The sequence below is a fragment of the Urocitellus parryii genome, chromosome 9, assembly GCF_045843805.1.
Source record: "Urocitellus parryii isolate mUroPar1 chromosome 9, mUroPar1.hap1, whole genome shotgun sequence".
NCBI classification, from domain to species: domain Eukaryota; kingdom Metazoa; phylum Chordata; class Mammalia; order Rodentia; family Sciuridae; genus Urocitellus; species Urocitellus parryii.
In genome coordinates this window covers 11,193,745-11,219,317 of record NC_135539.1, presented here as the reverse complement: position 1 = coordinate 11,219,317, position 25,573 = coordinate 11,193,745, and the positions used below count along the sequence as shown (strand labels likewise).

Here is a 25,573-nt window from a genome sequence, read left to right as displayed (position 1 = left end):
AAATATCTAGCACTATAATAAATAGGAGGGGTGAGAGTGGGCATCCTTGTCTTGTTCCAGATTTTAAAGGAAATGCTTTCAGTTTTTCCCCATTTATTATGAGATTGGCTTTGGTTTTTCATAAATAGTGTTGAGGTAGCTTCCTTCTATCCCTAATTTCTTCAGTGTTTTTATCATGCATGGGTGCTGAATTACATTTATTGATTTGAATGTTAAACCATCCTTGTATCTCTGGAATAAAACCAATGTTTTATTCATGATGTACAATCTTCATAATATTTTGTTGAACACTAATATTTTATTAAGACTTTTTGTACCTAAGTTCATCCAGGATATTGGTCTGTAGTTCTCATTCCTTAATGCATCCTTATCTAGTTTTAGTATGAGTATGATATTGATTTCATAGAATGAATTTGGAAGTGTTCTTTCCCTTTCTACTTCATGGAATAATTTGAGGAATATTGACATTAGTTCTTTAAATGTCTGGTAGAATTTGACTGAGAATCCATCTGGTCCTGGGCTTTTCTTTGTAGGGAGGCTTTTTTTTTTTTTTTTTACTGCTTCTGTCTTATTACAAGTTATTGGTCTGTTTGTTTCCTCTGTCCTCTTGATTCAATTTTGTTAGATTATATGTGTCTAGAAATGTATCCATTTCTTCTAGATTTTCCAATTTATTGGACTATAAATTTTCAAAATAGTCCCTAATGAGCTCTGGGTTTCTGTGATGTCTGTAGTATTTTCTCCTTTCCTCTCCTCTAATTTTATTAACTTGGAATTTCTCTCCTTTTCTTTTGGTTAGTTTGGCTAAGGGCTTATAGATCTTGTTTATCTTTTCAAAGAACCAACTTTGTTTCACTGATTCTTTGTATTATTATTTTTTTAATTTTCAAGTTCATTGATTTCAGCTCTGATCTTATTTCTTTCCTTCCACTGGTTTTGGGATTGGTTTGTTGTTCTTTTTTTCAAGGGACTTGAGATTCACCATTGGTTGTGTATTTGGGATCTTTCTGATTTTCTAGTGTAGGCACTCATAACTATAAACTTTCCTCTTAGAACTGTCTTTATAATGTCCCAGATGTTCTGATATGTTTTTTTAACTGTTCTCATTTGAGCAAAAAAAAAATTAATTTCTTCCCTGATTCACCCATTCATCATTCAAAAGTGTATTTTTCAATCTTCATGTGTTTTTATAATTTCTATAGGGTCTTGTCATTTTGATTTCTAATTTCATGCAATCTGATAAGATGCAAGGAATTATACCTTTTTGTGTGTGTATTTGCTAAGAGTTGCTTTGTGGCCTGATTTTTAACTTTAAATTTTTTAAATAATTCCAGAATTACAAAAAGAGTTGAAAAAATAATTTATTGAGTATCATTATGTGTCAGGCAATAAACTGGAGGCTTAGAAAGGACTTATAATTGCTGCTGCTTCTTTTTCTTCCCAGGGCTGAGGATTGAACCCAGGGGCTTGTGAATGCTAGGCAAGTGTTCTGCCACTGAGCTACGTCTCCAAATCCAGGGATTTGTATTTTCTATGTTTTTTTTTTTAAATCCAATTCCTGTCTAAATTAGAAGAAATTCATATGATCTATAAGAAAAGAAACTCTCCCTAATGATTCCTACACAATTCTCTTAACCAAATTTGTTGAAAGAAATAGAAAAATTTGGTTCTTAGAAAAGGAGACCTGGAGCTGGAAGTGGGGTGGGTTATGGTTAGGGCTGCCAAGTAAAATAGAAGGTGCCCAGGTGCCCGGTTACCTATGGAGATCAGATAAACAAAGAATAACTTTTTTAGGATAAGTATATCCCATACAAAGTTTGGGGCCTAGTTGAATTGAAAACATCTTCATTATTCATCTGAAATTAAAAGTTAATTGGATACCCTGTATTTAATTTTTATTTTGCTAAATCTGGCAACCCCAGGGGCATGGGACTGATGTTAACTGGGAGCCTACTGCATGTGTCAGTTCTGTACATTGTCTCATTACTCTCCAAAATCCAGGGAGGTATTTATCGAGCAGCTCAACATATTTACTTAATGAGAGCTGAAAGGAATGTTTAGAAGGCTTGGATGGTTTTATATGCATTGCTGTATACTTGTCTCTTCTTAAAAGCGATTTTTAAAAATTCAGTAACTACAGAAAACCTATTAATCAAGCAAATGCTAAGACTAGCATAGCCTTCAAACAAAAAATGTTCTCAGATTCATTAATTAATTACAGTGATGCTTTGTCATCTGTGGAAGCTGTGATTCAGAGCCCTCCAGCAATAATGAGATAACACATTCATGTGGTATTAAGATCCCTGAACAGTGGGGGAGGACTGGGGAACAGAGCACTGTATTAAAATGTAAAAGGAGAGTTCTGTTAAGAGCTCTTTCAGCAGGGGAATAAGTGGGGGACTGAGCTTCAATTTACAATTGAGGATCATATTAAAAATACACGCACACGATGACAATGATGCTTATTGTAGCTGCTATTATTTCATTTTGTAAAAATAAATTGGGGCTTAATAAGAACCACCGATTGACCCACAATGTCTAAACTCTTTTTCTTCCAACCCTGAAGTTTCTGACAACTGAAAGACTTCTATGCCTAAAAGCTTTAAGACCAACGGTCCACCCTTCCAGGAAAGGTAGTGGAACTGAGGGAAAACCTGAATAAGTCCTCTTGCTTCAGTTGATTTCAGTTACTTGCTTTTATCAACAATTTGAGAGGTCACCTAGTTCAGCAATATGCTCCCATGAGCTTCACTGGGGATGACACCTCTGGGTGTCAATGGTAATGGCAGCCTGAGTTCTTTTTCAGAAACTTAATGGCTGCTTTTGTGACCTGGAGCCTATTGAAACAACTGACTCTTCACTTGGGCCCATGCAAGTGTCCAGTGGGTGACCTTCGATCTCAGAGGCCAACACTCCACCCTGAGTTCTGTGAGCTGCTCTAGAAAATTAAATGAACCTGAGCAGGAGGTGTGGGAACCCCAGTTTATAGCCCCTTGATCAGTAGTTCCTGAGGCCCAGACTTAAGACTGGCTTTGATGTGAGGGCAGTCTTGGGGACTGAAATGTCAACCCGTGGGATCTAATGCTATCTCCAGGTAGATGATGTCAGAATTGAATTCAACTAGAGGACACCCACACTGGTGTCTGCTGCAGAATGGTGTGCTTTTGAGGAGAAGAAACTGCCACACCTTCTGAGGCCACAGAAATCATCTGTGTGGATTGTGGTGTGAAAGCAGAGGAAAATTGTGTATTCCAGAACATTCTTCATGTTGGCTCTAGAATTTCTTGACCTGAATGGTAGGAAGGCTGCTTTAATTTGGAGGTGTGTCCTGCAAGCACAAGGTTTTTGTTCCCAGTGTGGCGATTACTTTGTATTATATTATTTGATGGATGTTTTCTATTTTTAAAAATATTTTGGTTTTTTTAGTTTGTAGTTGGACAGATTACGTTTATTTTATTTTTATGTGGTGCTGAGGATCAAACCCAGCAGTCCACACGGGCTAGGTGCTCTATCACTGAGCCACAACCCCTAGCCCCTATTTTCGATTTTACACCATTATAAACAATGCTACTATAGACATTCTTACAGCAAACTTTTTTTTTTCCCCAGTACTAAGGATTGGACCCAGGGGCACTCTACCACTGAGCTACATCCCTAGTCTTCTTTTTTCTTTTGAGACTGGGTCTCACTAAATTGTCCAAACTGATCTCAAATTTGCAATCCTACTGCCTGTAGGATTACAGGCAAGGGCCATTGGCCAGGCTTGCATTTCTTCTATGACAAGTAATGGTGAACTTTTATTCATGTTTATTGGCTATTTGCACATGTTTTTCCTTCTTATATTGTCATTGCTCATTTACCTTTTGGGCACACCATTTTAGAAAAATCTGGGTACTTTCATAAAATGTAAATAAAACTGAACAAATTAAAATTAAATTGTAGTTTTGAAAAAAACTTTTTAAATTCTTGATTTCACATGACCACATCAATCCTAATGTATCTGCTTCAGATTTTCCAAGACTTAATACCCAACTCTGCTTCTGTGATAACTAGATGATGGCGGAAAACTTTCTAATATTAAAAAAAAGTCCTTTGAGTACCAGAAAAATATCTATGGGAATGTTTTCCACAGTCTTTAATATTAATAAATCACTACATCTTGATGGCAGTGGTTAGTTTTGCTTACTTTTCTTCTATGTCTAGCAGATTATCACGGAACAAACATTTTCAGTATTTAGAACATAAGATTTTAACTTGATAGCTGAGGGATGGATTCATTCATAATTTATTATTCTTTTATCCTACTTTATTTTCTTTAAATTTACAAGTAATTAACATATTATATTGCTATTTGTTATCTATTTCAATAGAATCTAAGAATCAAAAAAGGCAAAGATTTAACCTCTTTTAATCACCATTGAATCCCTAATTTCTACAGTACTCCCTGGACTAAAATGGACCCTCGGAAAACATTTGTCTAACCAATGTATTCAATAATTATTCATGGAACCATAATTGCATGCCACACAGTGGGCTAGCTACACTGGGGAGGTAAATTTCCTCTCTGCCCATAGAGTGTCTTTAAAATACGATACTCATGATACCCAGACGGAAAACAATGGAAATATTTGGAAAATGAAATTTACTCATTGTGCCAGTATATATTCTTTATTCATACATTCAATGATTAATTTTTTGACTCACCTATTTGCTAGTCATTGGGAATAGAATAATATTAAATAATATTAAAGACAATTAAAATAATATTAAACACAACCTCCTCTCTGCCTGCAGAAATGGCATTTACTCCAAAGAAGACAGTCATTAAGCAACTAATTACTTTTGCCAGGCACCAGTGTTGCACACCTGTAATTCCAACAGCTCAGGAGGCTGAGGCAGGAGGATCACAAGTTCAAAAGCAGCCTCAGCAACTTAGCAAGGCCCTAAGCAACTTATCGAAACCCTGTCTCAACACGAAATAGAAAAATGGGCTGAGGGTGGGCTGGGGATATAGCTCAGATGGTAGAGTGCTTGCCTTGCATGCACAAGGCCCTGGGTTCAATCCCCAGCACCACCAAAAAATAAATAAGTAAATAAATGAAGGGCTAAGGCTGTGGTTCAATGGTTAAGTGCCCTTGGGTTCAATCCCCAGTACCAGACAAACAAACAAAAAACCATCCTAAATTATTTGCAGTTTTGCTAAGCACACTGAAGAGGTCTAGGTGCCTCTAAGCACTTATGACATTCCCCTGAGAAAGTGATATTAAAACTCCTACGAAAGGATTTAGAAATTATACAAGCCAAAAAGGAAAGAAAAGAAGAACAGTCCCATTAAAGGAAACAACTTGTGGTGAAGGCTTTTGTTAACAGTCGAGATCAAGAGGTAGACAGGGGCCAAATCATACCTGAGGGCCATGTAAAGGATGTGCCCATTACTCTATGAACAGCTGAAGGTGTCTAAGGTGGAGATAATCTACAGAGCCTAAAATATTTACATCCTTTACCAAAAAAAAAAAAAAACTAAAAAGTCTTCCAAATCCTAATATACATAGTTCAGTAGTTTGTTCCTTTTATTTCTTTATAATATTCTATTTTATTATAGGAATAGACTCCAGTTTGCTTTTTCAAATTTGGGTTTGACATTTGGGTTGTTTCCTAGTGAACCTTATTCCATTTGATGTGCCCTCATGTTTCTATCCTTGTTTTGTTTTTTAACTATTGCTAGTCATAACCTACTAAATTGATTTTACAACCCCTTAATGAGGTGACTCTCAGTTTTTAAAAAATGGTAAGGACATTAACTGTAGTAATAGAGGATGGGAACACGTAGAATAAGGAAAGGGCTTGTATTAAAGGACTGAGTGGTGAGGAAACTTGACAATTAAATGTTGGACTAAAACAAAAACGAAAACAAAATGACAAAAAAAGCAAGTAAGCATGACCAAAATTTTTACAGATGAGGAAACTAAAACACCAAGAGGTTAAGTAATTTGCCCAAGTAGTCTTTAGAAGGGGAAAACCCAACAAGCCCAGCTCCACCTGGAGCTGTAATCTGAGTCCCTATCAGTAGGCTACAATATCAACCAGGAAAAAGCATAATCTAGTTTTTATGTCTTTGATTTAAAGGTCTAAAGTGGTAAAACACAAAGACCAAAGAACCATTCTAGCATACACTATTCGAAATTATTTTATTCCTATAAAAGGCTTTGCTAGAACAACTGTCAAAATCTAAATTGAGTCTACTGATTAGAAAACAGTGTTGTATTAAGGAAATTAACCTGGTTTTACTGATTGTACTGTGGCTGTGGAGGACAGTGTTCTTATTGGGGGGGAAAATAACACATTAAGACATTTAGGGATGAATGGGCATCATGCAACCAATTGAAGTGATTCAGATTATTATTTTGTGTGTATGTATGCATGTGGAGAACAATAAAGAAAGAGGACAAAATGTCAGCATTTGGGGAATCTGGGTGAAAAGTTTAAGAAAATTATTTTCTTGCAACTTTTCTGCAAGTCTGAAATTACGTCAAAATAAAAATGACAGTAAGGGGCTGGGGCTATAGCTTAGTGGCAGAGCGTTTGCCTAGCATGCGTGAGGCACTGGGTTTGATTCTGAGCACCACATAAACAAATAAAATAAAGGCATTCTGTCCATCTACAACTACAAAAAAATTTTTTTTAAATGAAAGTAGGGAGAAATAAAATAATATTCTGAAATCTTATGCTCTCAGAAACCTCTCTTGGGTATCAAAAATGTATGTATCATAAGAAAAGTCACAACTCGTCTCACTAAGGCTGGAAATGGTATAAACTTAAAAAGATTAGTGGGAGCTGGGTGCCGTGGCGCAGGCCTATAATCCCAGCAACTCAGGAAGCTGAGGCAAAAGATTATAGGTTCTATGTGAAACAGCAACTTAGCAAGACCCTCAGCAACTTTGTGAGACCCTGTCTCAAAATTAAATAAATAAAAAGGGCTGGGAACATAACTCAATAAAGTGCTCCTGAGTTCAATCCCCAGAACCAAAAAAGTATATAAAAAATTAGTGGAATGGGTATGTAGCTCAGTGGTAGAGTGTTTGCCTAGTATGCACAAAGGCCTAAGTTTTATTCCCCAGCACTGCAAAATAAATAAAAAGATTCATGGATGCTAGCAACCCAAATAAACAAGCAGATACTATACACCTCTTGATCAACAACATAGTGACATCCCTGAATATTTCCCTAAAACTTCAAACCTGAGTCCAATTAAGCCTAAATCAAACTACCAAGTTGCAGAAAATACAGAGACCACAGAAATATCCTGACCAAGGGAAATTCTAGAACAATAATCTGGAATCTTCAATAAATCCATTGAAAGGGAGAAAAAGAGAGGGGGTGGGGAAAACCTAGAGTTAAAAGGTATGGAAAAGCTATCTTTTTGAAAAAGCAAAACTAGTGTTTAGGGAAGCTTGTTTAGGTAAAAAACTACACAGGAAACATAGGAAGGAGTGCTATCAAGTTAGCGGTTAATATTCTTTCTAGGGTGAAGGGACCTGGACTTGGGATGGGACTCTATTAGGTTTATAGGGTTTTTTAGTAGTTTCCTTTCATGGGGGCAGGTTATAGGTCGGTCAATGATAACTAATTTCTTTAATTCATTTATTTTTGCAGTACTGGGGATCACACCCAGGTCTGCTCTACCACTGAGCTACATTACCCACCCATTTTAAATGTATTAAATTTTAAGACAGGGTCTTGCTAAGTTTCCCAGACTGATATCAAACTTGTGATCCTCCTGCCTCAGTTTCTCAAATAGCTGGGATTACAGGCATGCATCAACAGCCCAGATCTTTTATGCATATCTGAATAAAAATTTTTCCCTTAACACTATCTTAGTGACAGGATATAAAATCAACATACAAAAGTCAGTACCTTTCCTATACACCAATGATGAATTCATTGAGAAAGAAATAAGAAAAACAATCCCATTCACAATAGCCTCAGAAAAATTAAATACCTTAGAATAAATCTAACCAAGGAGGTGAAAAGACTTCTACAATGAAAACTATAGAACAGTGAAGAAAGAAATTGAAGAAGACCTCAGAAGAAGGAAATACTGTCCATGTTCATGGATAGGCAGATTTAATATTGTTAAAATGTTCATATTACCAAAAACAATGTAAGATTCAATGCAATCTACATCAAAATACCAATAACTTTTTTCACAGAACTAGAAAAAACAGTCTTCCAATTCATTTGGAAGAACAAAAGACCCAGAATTGCCAAAGCAATTCTAAAGAAGGAAAAAAGTAATTCAGAAGACATCACAATACCTGACTTCAAATTATACTAACAAAAACTGCGGGCTGGGGTTGTGGCTCAGTGGTAGTGTGCTTGCCTAGCATGCATGAGGCACTGGGTTCGATTCTCAGCACCACATACAAATAATAAAATAAAGTTCCATCAACAAATAAAAAAAAAACTGCATGGTACTGGTATAAAAACAGACACATAGACCGATGGTACAGAATAGAAGACACAGACAAACCCCTACACACAGTTGTCTGATCCTTGACAAAGGTGCCTAAAACATATACTGGAGAAAAGATATACTGGGAAAACTGGTTATCTATATGTAGAAGAACAAAACTACACCTTTATCTCTCAGAAGAAAATCTTTGTTAATTGCTCTTCTGACAGAGTATTAATATACAGATTACATAAAGAATACAAAAAAATTACTGTTAGAGTCTATAAACAAGTCAGGATGGCGCCTGGCATTTTGCCAGGGGGCGTGGTTTGTGAGGTGGCACCAGCAAGCCATTAAGTGTGGAGATTTCTTATTGGTTGACTGCTGTATCTAGTTTACGTTAATTAAGATAAGCTGTGTGGAATGTATAAATACCCCTCCAGTCCTACGATAAACGGCTCCCACTCCTGCTGTATCAATGTACACAAGTTGTTCGTCACCCCCCGGTTATTTTGCTGCAGCCGGACTGCAGCAAATTACCACCAACCAAAAAACAAATAACCCAATACATGGGTAAATGAACTAAACAGACACTTCTCACAAGAAGAAATAAAAATGGCTAAAATATTTCAAAAAATGTTCAAAATCTTTAGCAATTAGGGAGATGCAAATCAACACTACACTGAGATTTCATCTCCTATTAGAGTGGCAGCCATCAAGATCACAAAATAGATAGGGCACAATGGGACACACACTCAGTGATTGGATATGCTGAGGCAGAAGGGTGGCAAGTTTGAGACCAGACTCAGCAACTTAGCAAGACCCTAAGCAATTTAGTGAGACCCTGTCTCACAATTTTAAAAAATAAAAATAGGGGCTGGGGATGTGGCTCAAGCGGTAGCGCGCTCGCCTGGCATGCGTGCGGCCCGGGTTCGATCCTCCAGCACCACATACAAACAAAGATGTTGTGTCCGCCAATAACTAATAAATAAATATTTAAAAAAAAAATAAAAAAAAAAATAAAAATAAATGGGCTATGGAGACTGGGGTTGTAGCTCAGTGGTACAGTGCTTGCCTAGCATGTTTGAGGCACTGGGTTTGATTCTCAGCACCTCATATAAATATTTAAATAAGTGACCATCAATATTTAAAAATATATTTTTTAAATGGGCTGGGAGTAAAGCACCACTGAATTCAGTTCCCAGTAAGGGAAAGAAAAAAAATACAAACACTAATGCTAGAGAGGATGTGGAGAAAAAAGGAACTTCTACACTGTTGATGGGAGTGTAAATTAGTACAACCACTATGGAAATCAGTATGGAGGTTCCTCAAAAGATCAGGCATGGATGGGCTGGGGATGTGGCTTAAGCGGTAGCGCGCTCGCCTGGCATGCGTGCCGCCTGGGTTCGATCCTAAGCGCCACATACAAACAAAGATGTTGTGTCCGCTGAAAACTAAAAAATAAATAAATAAATAAATAAATATTAAAATTCTCTCTCTTTTAAAAAAAAAAAAAAAAGATCAGGCATGGAACCACCATATGACCCAGCTATACTACTCCTTTATATTTATCCTGAAAAATTAAAGTCAGCATACAATAGTGATACACAAATACCCATGTTTATAACAGCTATGGAACCAGTCTAGGTATCCATCAATAGATGAATGAATAAAGAAAATGCGGTACATATACACCAATGGAGTTTTATTCAGCCATAAAGAAAAATAAAATTATGTCATTTACAGGAAAACTTGAGAACATTATGTTAAGTGAAATAAGCCAAAGTCAGAAGGTCAAAGATCATATGTTTTCTCTCATATGTGGAAGCTAGAGAAGAAAAGGGAAAAGAAAGGCAAGAGGGGGGCATCTCATGAACATCAAAATGAGATCAGCAGAAGAGAGGAAAGGCACCAGCCGGAGGAAGGAGAGGAGGGAGGGGGTAAATGTTGGGAAGTGATATTGGCCAAATTAATAAAAAAATTTTTATTAAAAATTAATAAAAATATAAATAAAACATGAAACTGAAATATAAACAACCATATATATTCTTTTTTTTTTTAACCATGTATATTCTTTATAGCAACAACTGTCACTAATGAAACGAGAAAAGACAATCCATCTCAAGGCTGCCACCTTGAGTTGCTGTTAGGAATTGTAGACTTTTCTGAAGTAGCTCAGGTGATTCAAAAATGATTGAAATTGGCTTCTTCTTCCAAGCTATTTACTTTAAAAAAAAAAAAAAATTCTAATCCAGAAGAGAAAAGCATACAGATAATGTAAATCCAAACAGTGCAGAATAATATAAAATTTAACATTGCCATTTCTTTTTCCACATCTTCATCCCCTAACCCCATGTTATAAACACTTCCACTTATGTAAAAAACAAAACCTTGTAAGTTTCTTTAGAACCTACTGACTCCATACTGTCAAAATAAGAAATTTATTGCCATTTACATTATTTCTCTTACCAGCTGCAATGCCCAATTTCTGTTAATTTTATTTCCTCTAGAGGTTTTCTTTATGTCCAAATATTGTATTTAAAGCTCTGTGTCTTCATTTAGCCTTTCTAGAAATATCTACTTACTCCCTGGGATGAAGCTGAAGACATTGGTGATTCCACTTACCCCATTACTCACTTGCCATTCTTTGGTAATTTAAAATTTTTGCACTGCAATGGTGAATTAATAATTAAATCATTCATATGTATCAGTTGGTCGATTTTAAAACTTAAAGTCTAAAAAATATTCATCTACAATATGGTTGAAATTATTACCTAGGTCACAATAAAATCATGTGAATGGATCCAAATGGAAAAACAGTCACGTAATTCTTGGTTTCCTTTTTGCCCATTAATCAAGAAAGGTCTATTAACAACACATATAAGACATATATCAATGGAGATTAAACTTGCCCACAATTAGTGGTTTACTGTTCTGGATTCCCATAATATTGTATTCATAACTCTTTAATGCCCCAAAGAATGTGGCATTATAGTTTATCAGCTGGAGTGGAAGAGGGAGAGTATTAAAGCTATGGACATTTTACATTCCCCAGAAAAAAATGTACTTACAACATTTTGGGTATAGTCTCACAGACCTCCTGGCCCAAGATTAAAAGACCTCTGCCCAAAATAGTTTCCCTTAAGGGCAGGGATCTTGTTTAGTATACATTTCTAACACCTAACTGTCCTGTTTGGCTATCAATATTTGGCTAAATTTTAAATGAACCAAATTTTCCCATTTTTTCTGTTGGGGTTTCAAAGGCTACTTTTAAAACAATAAACTTTTATCTCTACAGCATGATTTGTAGAATATACTTTGTAAAGGAATCCAAAGATAATTGGAAGTGGCTTTTAAAGTTATCAGGTTTTTTTCTTGTTTGGTACTACAGATTGAACCCAGGAATATTCTACCACTGAAACATGTCCCCAGTCCTTTTTTTTAAAGTTTATTTTGAGACAGGGTCTTGCTAAGATGCCCATACTGGTGATAGGATTCTCCTGCCTCAGCCTCTGGGTAGCTGAGATTAAGGGCCTGTGCCACTGGCCATATAACATTAGTCTTTAATTACACCTGGGTGATCAAAGATTAAATGTTCCAAAACATGTGTGGATGGATGAGTATATGGACACTATAAGTGATAAGGCAGATAAAAAAAAAAAGTGTTAGGGCTGGGGATGTGCTTCAAGCGGTAGAGTGCTCACCTGGCATGTGTGCGGCCCTGGGTTCGATCCTCAGCACCACATACAAATAAAGATGTTGTGTCCGTCAAATACTAAAAAATAAATATTAAAATTCTCTCTCTCTCCCACTCTCTCTTTAAAAAAAAAAAAAAAAAGTGTTAATTGTATGGTTGGGGATGTGGCCTACCAAGGACAAGGCACAGGGTTCAATCCCTCCACCACTAGTTCTGACGGGAGGGAGCGGGGCGGGGTTAACCGCAGATTCCAGGGAGTGGAAACGTGGGTTGTTCATTGTACAATTCTTTGGACCTTTTCTCAGTATTTGAAAATTTTCATAATTTCACAGGGAAAGTGACTTGCCTTACTCAGACATAGGCACAATTTTCAGCTCTTGGAGGGTATAAACTTGATCATTACTTTCGTTTGCAGAGCTCTTTGGAGAGTCACAAATTTTCTATGGTACATTGTAAACGAGCACGCAGGTTTCCTTTGCTAGAAAATAATGTAATTAATGGAGCAATTAACTAAAATACAAGATAGCTCAAGATATGTAATTGTTACGTGGAAAAAGCGACCATGTACACAGATTTCGGAAGAGAAGTGTATGAACCGGAGAGAAAAAGGAATGGTTTTGTGGCTGGACCGTCGTCGTCTCCCAGCGGGCCAGGGCTACTGCCTGCAGCTGGACGAGGGCGGAGAACCTCGGCCTCCCTAACTGGAGAGACCGGTGCTCGCAAATCACGCCGCGCACTCGTCAGAAACGGGACGCTCCTGCGGCGAGCGGAGCGACGACGGGGGCATCACAGGGTGAGGGAGATTGGGAAGAACCCTGGCCACAACTGACCTGCGAGACCAGGTTCCCGAGGCTTCCTACACCTGGGGGCTGTTGTGATATAACAGGGAAGAGCCGCAGCAGATTTATTACCCCTCACCCGACAGTCTTAATTGTGATATGAAGGAGGAAGCTGGACCAGCTGCCTCAAAATCTCCTCGGTCTACAGTACTGCGGGAAGATCTGAGACACTCACTCGGGCTCTGACCAGCGCCCTCTCGGAACAGAATTCGTTAAAAACATCCTAGCGCTCGCTGGTCGCCGTCGATCCTGCGCATGCGCGAGGATGCTCGCCCGCCCCACCTCCTGAGGTGAATGGCCTATCCCATTCCTGAGGGATGCTGAGGGTGGGAGAGACTTGGAAGCCTGGACCGGAAACTGCAGGTGCGTCACTAGTTATTTACAGACCTTAACTACACAAATGATAATTTGTGATTATTTTACTTCAACCTCGATGATTGCGACAGACTTCTGAACAAAGTGAATTTGTTACGGTTCCACCAACTAGTCTCCCCCTCTCACCTGGGAGCGTTAGGGCTGGCTGGCGTGACGGCCAGGTACGGAAGCCTAGAGGGCCACGCCCACCTCGACGGGGCCCCGCCCCGCCTCGCCTCCCGCACCCGGCAGGTTCCCCACCCGGCCGCGCCGCCCGGCAGCTCCTCCTCGTCTCCGCCCCGCCGGCCGCGGGCGCGGGGGACGTCAGCGCTGCCAGCGTGGAAACCACCGCCGGGCGCGGGAGGCGGAAGTAGCGCCCGGGACTGCCGGGCCACCCACCGGACTCCGCCGGCCGCCTCAGCCATGGACGCGTCCCTAGAGAAGGTCCGTCGGGCGGGTAGGACGGCCCTGTGGCCCAGGCCCCCGCCTCCGGGGCTACTGTTTCCCCGCGAGCTGCCACTGTGACCCGGGGAGGGGCCGGGGGCTAACCGGCCGCCGAGGAGGTCTGGCCGCGAGGGCGTGCGGCCGGGCCTGGCCACGTCACGGCCGGGTTCTGCTGTGGCCGACCTCAGGGCCTGCCGAGGTTCCGCGAGGGGCCGGCCTGAGCCTGGGCAGGCCCCTCGGGTGACGGCGGCTACCAGTTTGGATCCCACGAGCGCCAGGAAAGAAGCCCCAGTGGTTTCGAAGCCAATTGCAAGGTTTTCTGTGGTTTCCAAGTTCGGAAGAAAATTGTTAACAGCAGTGGCCTTGCAACTTCAGCGTGCACAGGGCCCTTAGTAAAAACACAAAATTTCAGCCCTAGGGTGTGAACCTCTGGGGGATTGGACTCGTATTTGCATGGTTAACAAGTTCCCCCACGTGATTCTGATTTTTTAACCCCGGGAAGGGACCTCGGGGGTCTAAAAAGGGGTGGGTATTTCATAGACTGTGAATTTACTTTCGGGGATTGCAGCTGCTCCACAACTTCTTGGCTCCTCCCTTCTGCTGTCCAGAAGAGACCTTGGCGTCAACCCCCCAACCACCAGCTCTTTACCCTGATTTCCCTTGGAGAGAACAGCAGCGTGATGTACCAGGCTGATTGCTCTGGCGGTTGAAATGGTCTCTAATTGTCCCGATCTAGGGCTTGTAAATGAGAACAGGTGCTTGGGTTTCTTAATGGAGTCCTGCCTTCGGTGCCTGACATTGTCTTTCCTCAGAGCCCTATTCTTTCCAGCTTGGGATTCTGTTTGTTCAGTTTGATGCAGACAAGTTTTTCTTACATGTGGAATTCAGGAGCAATTCTGGTGTTTTAAGATTGCTTCCTTTTAATGTTGAATGGACAGAAATAACATACTTTGTTTTCAAAGCAGCAGCTGCCATAGATTTGTTCATTTGTCACTGAGAATTGAAGGCAGAAATTTGTAGAAGTTGAGCCAGATAGCTTCACAGGCACACCGTGGTATAGCCTATTCCTTGGTTGTTTAACATAAATTGGATGGAAGACAAGAAAAGGAAAAGATAGTGTCTTTTTCTTAAGTATTCTGATTAGCACAATGCCTATCTGTTAGAACTTCGAATTTCATTCAAGATCAGTGGTTCTCAACCATGAGCAATTTTGTTCCCTGAGGGTCAGTGGCAACAAATGAAGATATTTTAGATGGTCACAAGGTGGGGGTGGAATGATGCTAAACTTCTCCGCTGCGCAGAACAACCTCCCACACCAGAGAATTATCTGACTCCGAGATGTCAGTAGTACTGAGCCCGAGAAACCCTGGTCAAGATCATGTGTGTAACATAGTAGTTGAATATAAAATGATGCTAAAAATGTCTCTTCTGTGTTGCTTCCAATTTCAAGAAGGTGAGGTGGGCTTTGTGTCTTTCAGTTAGAAACCTGAAAGAAATGGGGTGATTTTTTTTTCTCTAAAAATAGCTCTTCATAAGCAACTCTGCAAAACAGAGTGGGCTGGAATCCTGCTTTAAATATTACTTTTCTGACATTTGATTAGTAGATTATGGTGGATACTCCCTAAATGTTAATTGATGATAAAAGATCTTAAACTCTCCAAATGAAGACCTGAAGAGGTACTGGAACTCCAGCATGGTTAAAGGTGGGGTTGTCACAAAAATTGCACAAAACTTAGGAATTCAGAATATGTAGACTGGAAGTTTTTGCCTCAGGCCAGTGTGAAAATTCTGAATGTAAGTTTTTTAGAGCTAGGATTGTGTTTCTTTTTTTTTTTTTAATTTAATGAAATAATAGGAAATTTAACTTATAATGAACAATTTCTGTTAATGCTCAGTGGGTAGAAAAGAAAAGCTATTGCCATATTATGAATTCTGATGCCTTGTGTTCTGAAAAATAATTTGAATCAAAGTGAAACATTGAATTGTGTCCATTATTCCCGTTTCTTTGCGGAATAGACTATTCTGGGTTAATTTCTGCACTGCTAACATAAATTTGAGAGCTATCTCAACAGTTCTGAATGATCCTATTTAAACTGATCTGTGCATAATTTATATGGCTGTAGAAACCACAGTGTTATTTCATACTCATCATCTAAAGTTTCAAGTACTATCTCAGAGGGGGTATGCTGTCATCATTTAGTAGAATCACTCCTTACATTTCCTTTGGTTCAAATATAATTCTGTACCCTTGCTCTTTCTTGGGGTAGTATGTAAATGTGCAGTCCTGCCATGACAGAACCACTTTCTTATATTGATATGTTTTTCTTTCATAAGAGTATCAGCTTTCTTGTATCTGAAATGAGGGATGTCTTAAGAAACCATGTAGCTTGATTGAGAGGGATTCAAGCAGGAGAGTAGGAGTAGGGCTGGGGTCTTGAGCCTTCAGTACTCTATGTCCAACTTAAAACAGGGCCCTGTAGAATAATCTCACAGTGTTTACTTATGTTAATATTCAAGTGAAAAAATGCCACAGGAAGTAATTACTAATAGTTGACAATCTTAATAAATTATTCACCACATAACACATAGTACACTTTCCAGTAAGGTCTGCAACTTTATACCTTTTCCTGTTACTTGAAAAATCTCTTTCTGGGTATTGTGTTTAAACAAGGTGAACTGCAGTTTGCCTTGGGTTTACTTTATTTTTTGCAACACTGGGGATTTGAATCCAGGGCATTTTACCTCTGAGCTACATCTTTACCCTTTTTTTTTTTCTATTTTGAGACAAGATCTATATCTCACTAATGGCCAAGACTAGCCTTGAACTTGTGATACTCCTTCCTCAGCTTCCTAAGTAGCTGAGAGTACAGACGTGCTACCACACCCAACCCTTGAATTTACTTTAATTCCATCCTTGAGCAAACGTTGGACAAAGTTTGCCAACTTCAGCATTCCTGACCTTTTGGGCTAGATGATTCCTTGTTGTGGGGGCTGTCCAGTGTATTGCAACATGTTTAGCAGCATCCTTGACTTCCCACTGTCCAGATGCTAGTAGTACTCTCTCCCCAGAGTTGTGGCAACTAAAAATGGTTTCTGGTGGAGGCCGTTGTCCACTATGGATGGAAAGAATCGCCTCTGGTTGAAAATCACTGAGAGAATCTAGAGCTGAGCTGTGCTTTGCAGAGCCAGTAGGCCCTGTGACCAACTTGATTCTGGATTAATTAAATTTTAATAAAGTTTTAAATTCATTTTCTCACTTATACTAACCACGTTCCAAATGCTCAAGAGCCACGTTTCTTGTGGCTGCCTTACCAGGTGGCACAGGTGTTGTGTGCCACCAAAGAAAAATCTACTGAATAGCACTATCGAGCTGGACAATTTGTTATATTTAATTCTTGTCTCAAGAGGCAACTTGAACTGTTTTTTACTTACATAATTACAGTTTATACCTGTAATCCCAGAGGCTTGGGAGGCTGAGGCAGGAGGATCATGAGTTCAAAGCCAGTCTCAGCAACTTAGCAAGGTCCTAAGCAACTCAGTGAGACCCTGTCTCTAAATAAATATTAAAAAAAAAAAAAAGCTGGGATATGGCTCAGTGGTTAAATACCCCTGGGTTCAATCCCTGGTAGCATAATAATAATAATTACAACTCAACCCATTTTTGTTTCTTGTTTTCATCATAAACTAAGTTGTTTGGTTTTTTTTTACCCCCCTTCCTTTGGGTCTGATTTTGGAAAACCTTTTATCACCTTGCTGTTATGCTAGAAATTTTGAAGGAGCAGCATGAATGGAACATTCCCAATCTTTACTTGCTGATAAGGCCTGCCAGAATTCCTATCCCTGCTCTTAAAAGTAGGAGAGAAGAGCCCCTATTAGGCAAGCTTGCAAAGATCAGTTTCCCTGTGTGCCTTTGCAGAGTCTGCTTCTCTGTGTAGAATGGGAGGTGTTGTAGGCGGACCTGACAAACTCTGATTTTGACTTTTGTTTAAAGTGGATCTCTGCATCATTATGAAGTGATGGCTTTGCATACAGGTGCAGGGTGGCTGTGTCAGTAATGATTACCTAATGGCTAGGCATTGGAGCAAACTGATGGGACTTTACTGTGACACAAAGTTCCTCCTCCTAAAAACTTAAAACCTTGGTGATTCTTGATTTATTCAGGATTACAGAGCTGGTTCCCAGTCCCATGTGTGCTCCATTATATCCAAGATTTTGAGTTCTAATTATAGGTAGGAGTTGATTGACCTTAGTTGTGTCTGACTTCACCAAAAGCAGAAAGCTGTTTTAATTCACACATTTTTATTAGCTGAAGGTCAGCTATGGTCAAAACCCCAGTGCTAGGCACTGAGACTCCAGATGATTAAGACATGATGCCTCCAGGAAGCAATGTTTGTAAGGAGTATACACATTTTAAGACAAATTCTTGAATAGCAAGGAGGGGTAAAACTAGCATGACTTAAGAAACAAACAGGAGTGCATGGAGATTTTTGTGGAAGAGATTGTTTAAGTAGAATATTTAGTTTGGAGTTACACTTTTCTAGAGTTTGCTTTAATTGTAAATGCATACATTTTTACCTTATGATATAACTGTCCTCATATTATTGTTGGCAAAATATGAATTGAGACAGAAAAGCCATTTCACTTCTTTTTTTTCCCAAGTTTTTTATTCTTTTTAGTTATATATGACAGTAGAATGTATTTTGACATACACATATATGGAATTTAACTTCCCATTCTTGCGATTGTACATGATGTGACGTTTCACTGGTCATGTATTCATATTTGAACAGAGGAAAGTTATGTCTGACCCCCCTCCAACTCCCTGCCTATTGAGAGTCAGTATCCATATATCAGAACATTCGGTCTTTGATTTTTTGGGATTGGCTTATTTCACTTAGCATGATAGCCTCCTGTTCCATCCATTTACCAGCAAAAATATAATTTCATTCTTATTTATGGCTAAGTAATATTCCATTGTGTATATGTACCACATTTTCTTTATCCATCTATTAAAGGGCACCTAGGTTGGTTCTGTAGCTTAGCTATTGTGAAGTGAGCTGCTCTGAACATTGATGTGGCCACATCACTATGGTATGCAGATTTTAAGTCCTTTGGGTATATGCTCAGGAGTGAGATAACTGGGTCATCTCTCTCTCTTTTAATACCAATATTGAACCCAGGGGCATTTTACCATTGAGCCACATCCACACCCCTTTTTATTCTTTTGAGACAAGGTCTTGATAAGTTGCTGAGGGTCTCTCTCAGTTGTTGAAACTGGCCTTAAACTTGAGATCCTCTGCTTTAGCCTCCCCAGTCACTGGGATTACAGGCATGTGCCTCCATGACCAGCCCATTTCATCTTTTGGAAGTTAAATCAACTGTAAAAAAAAGAACCGCCACCTTTAGAAAATTGAAAATTTCCAGAAATTTCTTTCTGAAATTTGATTTACTGAACTAAAATTAAATCCATCTTCTTCAAGCAGTTTTCAAGGGCCATAAAATATTCCAGACTTTCAGTTTATTTGCTAGTAGCATTGCGGTAGGGTTTTTTTAGTTCATTTTAGTTATGCATTCTATTAGGGTTCATCTTGACATAATTATACAAGCATGGAATATAATTTGCTCTAATTCAGTTCCCAGTACTTCTCCTTCCCTTCCTCTTTCTCCCTCCCCGTTTCCTTCCCTCTACTCCATTGATCTCTCTCTTGTTTTCGTGGAATCCCCCGTAGTCCTTCCCCACTTATTTTGGTCTAGCTTCTACATCAGAGAAAACATTCAACCTTTGACTTTCTGAGTCTAGCTTATTTCATGTAGCTGATGGTCTCCAGTCAATTTACCGGCAAATGTCATAATTTCATTCTTTATGGCTGAGTAATACTTGGTTGTATACATGTGCCACATTTTCTTTATCCATTCATCTATTGATGAACATGTAGGTTGGTTCCAATAGTTTGGCTGTTATGAATTGTGCTGCTATAAACATGGATGTACAATAGGTTTTTTGTTTGTTTTGTATTGCTGCAAATGATATGTATCAAGCTGCCTGAAGGTTAGATAGTCTCTGGAATCCAGACTTGGGCCCCATTTACTTTTAATTTTTGTGGAAAATGCATTCTGAGTTAAAAATGACTGAGAGGGGCTGGGGTTGTGGCTCAGTAGCAGAGCACTTGCCTAGCATGTGTGAGGCACTGAGTTCAATTCTCAGCACCACATATAAATAAATGAATAAAATAAAGTCCATCCACAACTAAAGAATTATTTTTTTAAAAAGTCCATTGACAACTAAAAAAGTTTTTTTTTTTTAATGACAGTCAACTTTTCCTATAACCTTTTTGTTGTTGTTGTTGCAGAAGAGCAAAAACAGCAAAATAATGCCTTCACTAGGAAGTTGCTGGTTTTGTATGTACACTGGAAACTCTTGAATATTGGCAACTTCATATAGTTCAGCCTTAAAAGTCTGAAGGCATGAATCAGAATTTATCCTAGTATTTTTAAGATGAGATAACTATCATTAATCCTACATAATCCAGTTCCGTTTTGGAAGTCATGATAGTAATAAGGGTAATTTTTTTTTCTTATTTTTGGTGTTGGGGATGAAACCCAGACAAGCTAGGTAAGTGCTTTACCACTAGGTTGTGCTCCCAGCCCAAGGATAACAGGTGACCTTTATCTTTCAGATTTGATCACCTGTTGACAAATCCTAGTCTTCTTTAAAGTGAAAGAGTTACAATAGTTACTATGTAGTGATTTTCTTTTTTGCCCCAAAATCAATGTGTGATTCCAGATAAACTAGAAAGATTTTAGAAGTAAAGGCCTGTCATGTAGTGTTTTTCCCTTTGTGTAGTTATTTGGAAGCGTTTACTCAAGATATGTTATTTCTAAGTGAACTGACTGTTCAGAAGCAGTGGTCTTTCTTAAGGCATTTTTTTTTTAATCTTAAACGTGGATCGCTGGCATTCTCAGTATGAATCCAAGACAAGTGACTTGAATTCCTTTCCTTCTGCTTCCATATACTGCTCTCTGGGACTGGGGTTTGATGTCTGATGTTTTAATTTTATTGCCTCCTTAACTCTACCAGATTTTTTACCACTCTGTTGTGTATTTTTACCCCACCTTTTTTCGGCTTCTCTTCTTAAGGAATTAGCAAGATTAAATACTACTAGGCACACTTTAACAGCACTGGCACATCCCTTTTCAACTAGGAACATTATGATGCTTAATGAACCAATAATTACAGTATGTCTTCCTATCCTCACAGACACACTCAGGCATAGAGTGAATGATAGTTAAAAATGTCTTCAGAGGGCACCCAATTCTTAGAAGTTGGAGGTAGGAGTGCTTGATTCCTAATTAAATACTATACTATTGAAATCAGGCAAAAATGCTTTTGAAAATATAGAAATTGAGACTACAACAAGGTAAATTTACAAGTCACTATATCAACTTGGAGAATTCCCCTCCTTTTCTCCCATCGCTGACTCATAAGGAACAGTTGTGTTCTTAGGGCTTTTCAGATGTAGTAGACAGGTGGTATTCAAAGTAATTCTTCAACTAATGCTAGATGGCAGACAATGTTTGTTTCCACTTGGAAAGAAAATACATGATTTTTGGAGACATGAGGGTTGAATGATTATCACTATTCTGGACTGGCCTTGTTTGGAAAGTGATGGAAGACAGGAATAGAATGTTAGAAATGTTACAAAAAGCAATCTGGAGACTTATCTCATTGCTTTGATGAGTTGAAGAACGAAAGTGATTTTTATACGTCTAATGCTTTGGTGTAAATTTGCCTTTGATAACAGCAAAGTCTGTCTGATACGAACAGCAGGTTTCTCTTTTTTTATATATTTTTCTCTCAGTGGCTCTGGAGCCCCCACAAGTGAACATTCCTCTACTCGTCAGAACAGTTTATTGAACCTACAGTATTATATACTACTTTGGAATTTGAGTCCTTCTGCATGCACAGCAGGCGTGCTACCACTCAGTTATACGCCCAGCCTCTAGACTTCTATGAATGATGAATGTTAAGATTTTGTATATTTTTAAAATTACAATTTGGACTTTCCTTTCCACCCCTTTTCACTCTTTCTTTCTTTCATTTTTTTTTTTTTTAATTTCAGTGCTAAGGATCAAATCTAGGGCCTTGCACATACTAGGCAAACACTCTACCCCAGTCCACACTCTGTTTCTCAAGGAGCAGATATTCACATACCATCTTAATAAATTTTGACACTTGTACCATAATTGGCTGAAAATTTTCTTTTGACTTTAAACCAGTTCACCTTTTTTGTTGTTGTTGTTTAAATTGAAGGGTATTTACATATGATGAAATTGGTTTTGAAAATTGTTTAGAGTCATATAACCACCAGCATGATCAAGATATGGAGTGGACTGGGGGTATGGCCCAGTGGTAGATTTTTTGCCTAGCTCACACAAGTTCCTGGGTTCCAGCCCCAGCACCACACTACTACCAACACACAGATGTTGAGCATTTCTATCTCCTTAAAAAAATTTCCCTTGCATCCCTTTGCAATTTCCCTGTCCTGCTTTCTGTCATTCTAGGTTAACCCTCTCCACGTACACACCCTCACCTTTTTCTTGTTGTTAACTTAGGTTTGGGCTAAACACTAATGTCTCTGAATCAGGGATTCAAAGTATTATCTTCTTTCCAATATATGCAAAAGTAAATGTGTACTTTTTTAAAGTCACACTTTGGCAAACCGGTTAAGTGAAGAAAGTATATATAAGAGTTTAATCAAGCTTAAAAGCTAAGAAATTTTTAAAGTGACAGTATGCAATAATTTCCAAATTTTAAGTCCTAGAGACCTCCCTTTATAATTTTTTACTGTAGTTTCCAATTTTGAAAGGTTATGATAAGCATCTTCTTAGTTAATAAACTTCTTATTTTTTTTTTAGTTGTAGATGGAAACAATACCTTTATGTTACTTATTTATTTTTATGTGGTTCTGAGGGTTGAACCCAGTGCCTCACACATGCCAGGCCAGCACTCTAGCACTGAGCCACAATCCCGGCCCAGTAAACTTTATTTATTTAAAAATGATGTTTAGGGGCTGGGGTTGTGGTTCACTGGTAGAGTGCTTGCCTAGCATGCACAAGGCATTGAATTTGATCCTCAGCACCACATAAATGTAAAAATAGAAATATTTCACCTAAAATTAAAAAATAAATATTTAGGAAAAAGTGATGTTTAAGGGCTGGGGTTGTGGCTCAGTAGCAGAGCACTTACTTGCCTAGCATGTGTGAGGCACTGGCTTCAATTCCCTGCACCAAGTACAAATAAATAAAGGTTCACTGAAAACTAAAACAATATTTTTAAAAAGAGATGTTCATCCCACTATTAGTAATTGCAAACGTCCATCGAAGTGGTGTTTTTTTCCAAATTGTAGGTTGCATCCTGTATACGGAGTGCTAAATTACTTTGGCAATTTATAACTAGTGGTTTTCAAATGATGGAACAGAACAAAATAGAAAATAAGATGTATTCAGAATAATGAAAGGAGTTGCCCAGTGTTATGCCTTACTGAGTTGATATACTTCTAGCTAAAAGCAAATGTGTCATCATTAATCTGCAGCCATATTCCAAATTTATAATTTTCTTCTAGTTTTTTTTGGATAATTGAAAATTATTCCCTAACTACTTTTATTATTTTACCTTACATTTGACCCTTGACAAATTCCCCCAAAAAACATTTAAATTATGAGAACTTTCAAAATTTAATATTATATGTGTAATATTTCTTCTGCTAGTGGCGAGGTATCTTAATATCCTGTGCTGACTGAAAGTGATGAAAATCATTTAGTATGAAAGTGATTTTTAAAGAGGCTCATAAAGGATCACATGCAGAGGAGTGCTTGTTTCACCTAAGTCTTTTATAAAGTCTTAGTTCTATGATAGCATACAATTGAATGGTTTCCCCTTGGGAGTACTAAAATTCAATTAAGTCCCTCTGTGCATCTGTGTTAGATATAATTGTAACAGGAATACTGAATTCACTTAGTTACACAGCAGAATCACCCATAGCTGAAATATAATTTGTAAACTTGCAGCCAGATGAGAAGTGTAACTTTCTGAATTCTCAGCAATGCCACCCATCAGTGTTGTGATTAATTTGTGTGTGGATGGTCACACTTTGTAAGTGCTCTGTTGCATGCTTTTTAGTTTTTTCTAATGGTGCAATTGCTACAAGCCTCTTTAAGGCTTAAGGACCCAGGGTCACAGGAGGTGCAAGGAATCTGCCTGTGGCTTACAGTGCTCTTTTCTGGAAAAGCCTCTAAAATGGCACATTGACGGTGGGCTTGCTTGAGGTTGGTGGGAAGCAGACCAACCACCCTTCGGCCTCAGGTGTGGTTGGAAATGACTGCCTTGTCTGTTTTTAAAGGCACCTTTTTTCTGAAATTGTTTCTATTAGAATCCAGATTTTTAGTCATGTGAGTTTCCTCAAGGGAAAATGTATTCAAACATGTTCATAGGTAGGAAAAGTCGTCCGTAGGAGCAGTGAGGTCCTAGATACTGATGTCACTGGCAGCCCCTGCCCTGCAGGTATGCCACTGTTCAGTTTCATGTTGTCTTTTATCTTCTTTTCTTTTTTGAACCCAGGTGCACTTAACCACTGAGCCATATCACACCTTACCTTTTTATTTTGTATTTTGAGACAGGGCCTCACTAAGTTGCTGAGGCTGGTCTTGAATTTGAGGTCCTCCTGCCTCAGCCTCCCAAGCCTCTGAGATTATAGGTGTGCACCACCACACCCACCCTTTTTTTAACCTTTCAACCAACTCATAAATGGCCACCATCATATAAACGGCCACCATCACATAAACTTCCCTGGGCTTTGCTGAATAATGGTGTAAAATCTGAAGTAAACATTTAGTTAAGGGTAGGGTAACTACACATCCTGGTTTGCCCAGGACCATCCCAGTTTATACCTTTAGTCCTGGTTTAATTATTAATAGTATCCCCTTTCACTCTTGAAAATGCCCCAGTTTGAATGACAAGTTTATAGCCTTATAGTACAGACTGTTATGGAATAGAAATTTTCCCTGTACAGAGAATCATTGTTTTTTTCTAAGTGAAATGGTAATCAAGCAAAGGTCATTTTTTAAATTATGCCTTAGTTATAATGATTTTTGAGTACAAGAACTTTTACAGAGTGAGAGTCGCTTTGTTTACTTAGGTCAGAAGATAAAGAAGCAGTACTGATTAGTGGTTAAGAGTACTGGTTTAGAGTAATAAAGACTTAAACTCTGGCTCTAAAACATACTCTGATTTTGTGTTAATTAGGAAGTATAGTGTATGTAAAGGGGTTAATTAGCATCATGCCTGAATAATAGTAAGCAACCCAATAAATGTTAGTGATTATTAAGGAAAATAAATGAATACTTAAGTTCAATGGCAGACTCTGTGCTTGGTATTGAAAGATAAGGAAATATGGCATTCTTCCTAAGAACCTGACAGAACTATTTTGCCTCTCAATATCATGAAGCAATCTCTTTCTATGTGCTGAAAATTGGCATCTATATGCGGTTTAATTCTTTATTCGTTTAGGTTTGTGTCTGGCTATTGCCCTGATGTTGTATAGTAACATTTATCCCATGGCTACCTTATCTGGCACTGTAACAGATACAGAACATACAAAATGTGAACAAAAAGTAGTGAATGCCCTTTGTAGAAGCTTATGTAGGCATGGTTTTTAGTTTTCAGGGATCCATTAATAAATATACAACTTTTCTTTGAGCATTTCTTGGCTTAGAACCATGATCCAACTG

At 38.5% G+C, this 25,573-nt stretch overlaps 1 protein-coding gene across 6 annotated transcripts in view; it reads left to right on the top strand.

Annotated features, from left to right (window-relative positions):
- Positions 1-13,568: 13,568 nt before the first annotated feature.
- Pdxdc1 (pyridoxal dependent decarboxylase domain containing 1) overlaps positions 13,569-25,573 on the top strand; it is a 54,663-nt gene continuing 42,658 nt past the window's right edge. For all 6 annotated transcript variants that reach the window (XM_077802981.1, XM_026409249.2, XM_026409246.2 and 3 more), the window contains exon 1: positions 13,569-13,786. Coding sequence is in view for 4 of the 6 variants with exons in the window: in XM_026409246.2 (XP_026265031.2) it covers positions 13,766-13,786 (21 nt within the window). In the remaining 2 variants the exon portion in view is untranslated. The remainder of the gene's footprint in view (positions 13,787-25,573) is intronic.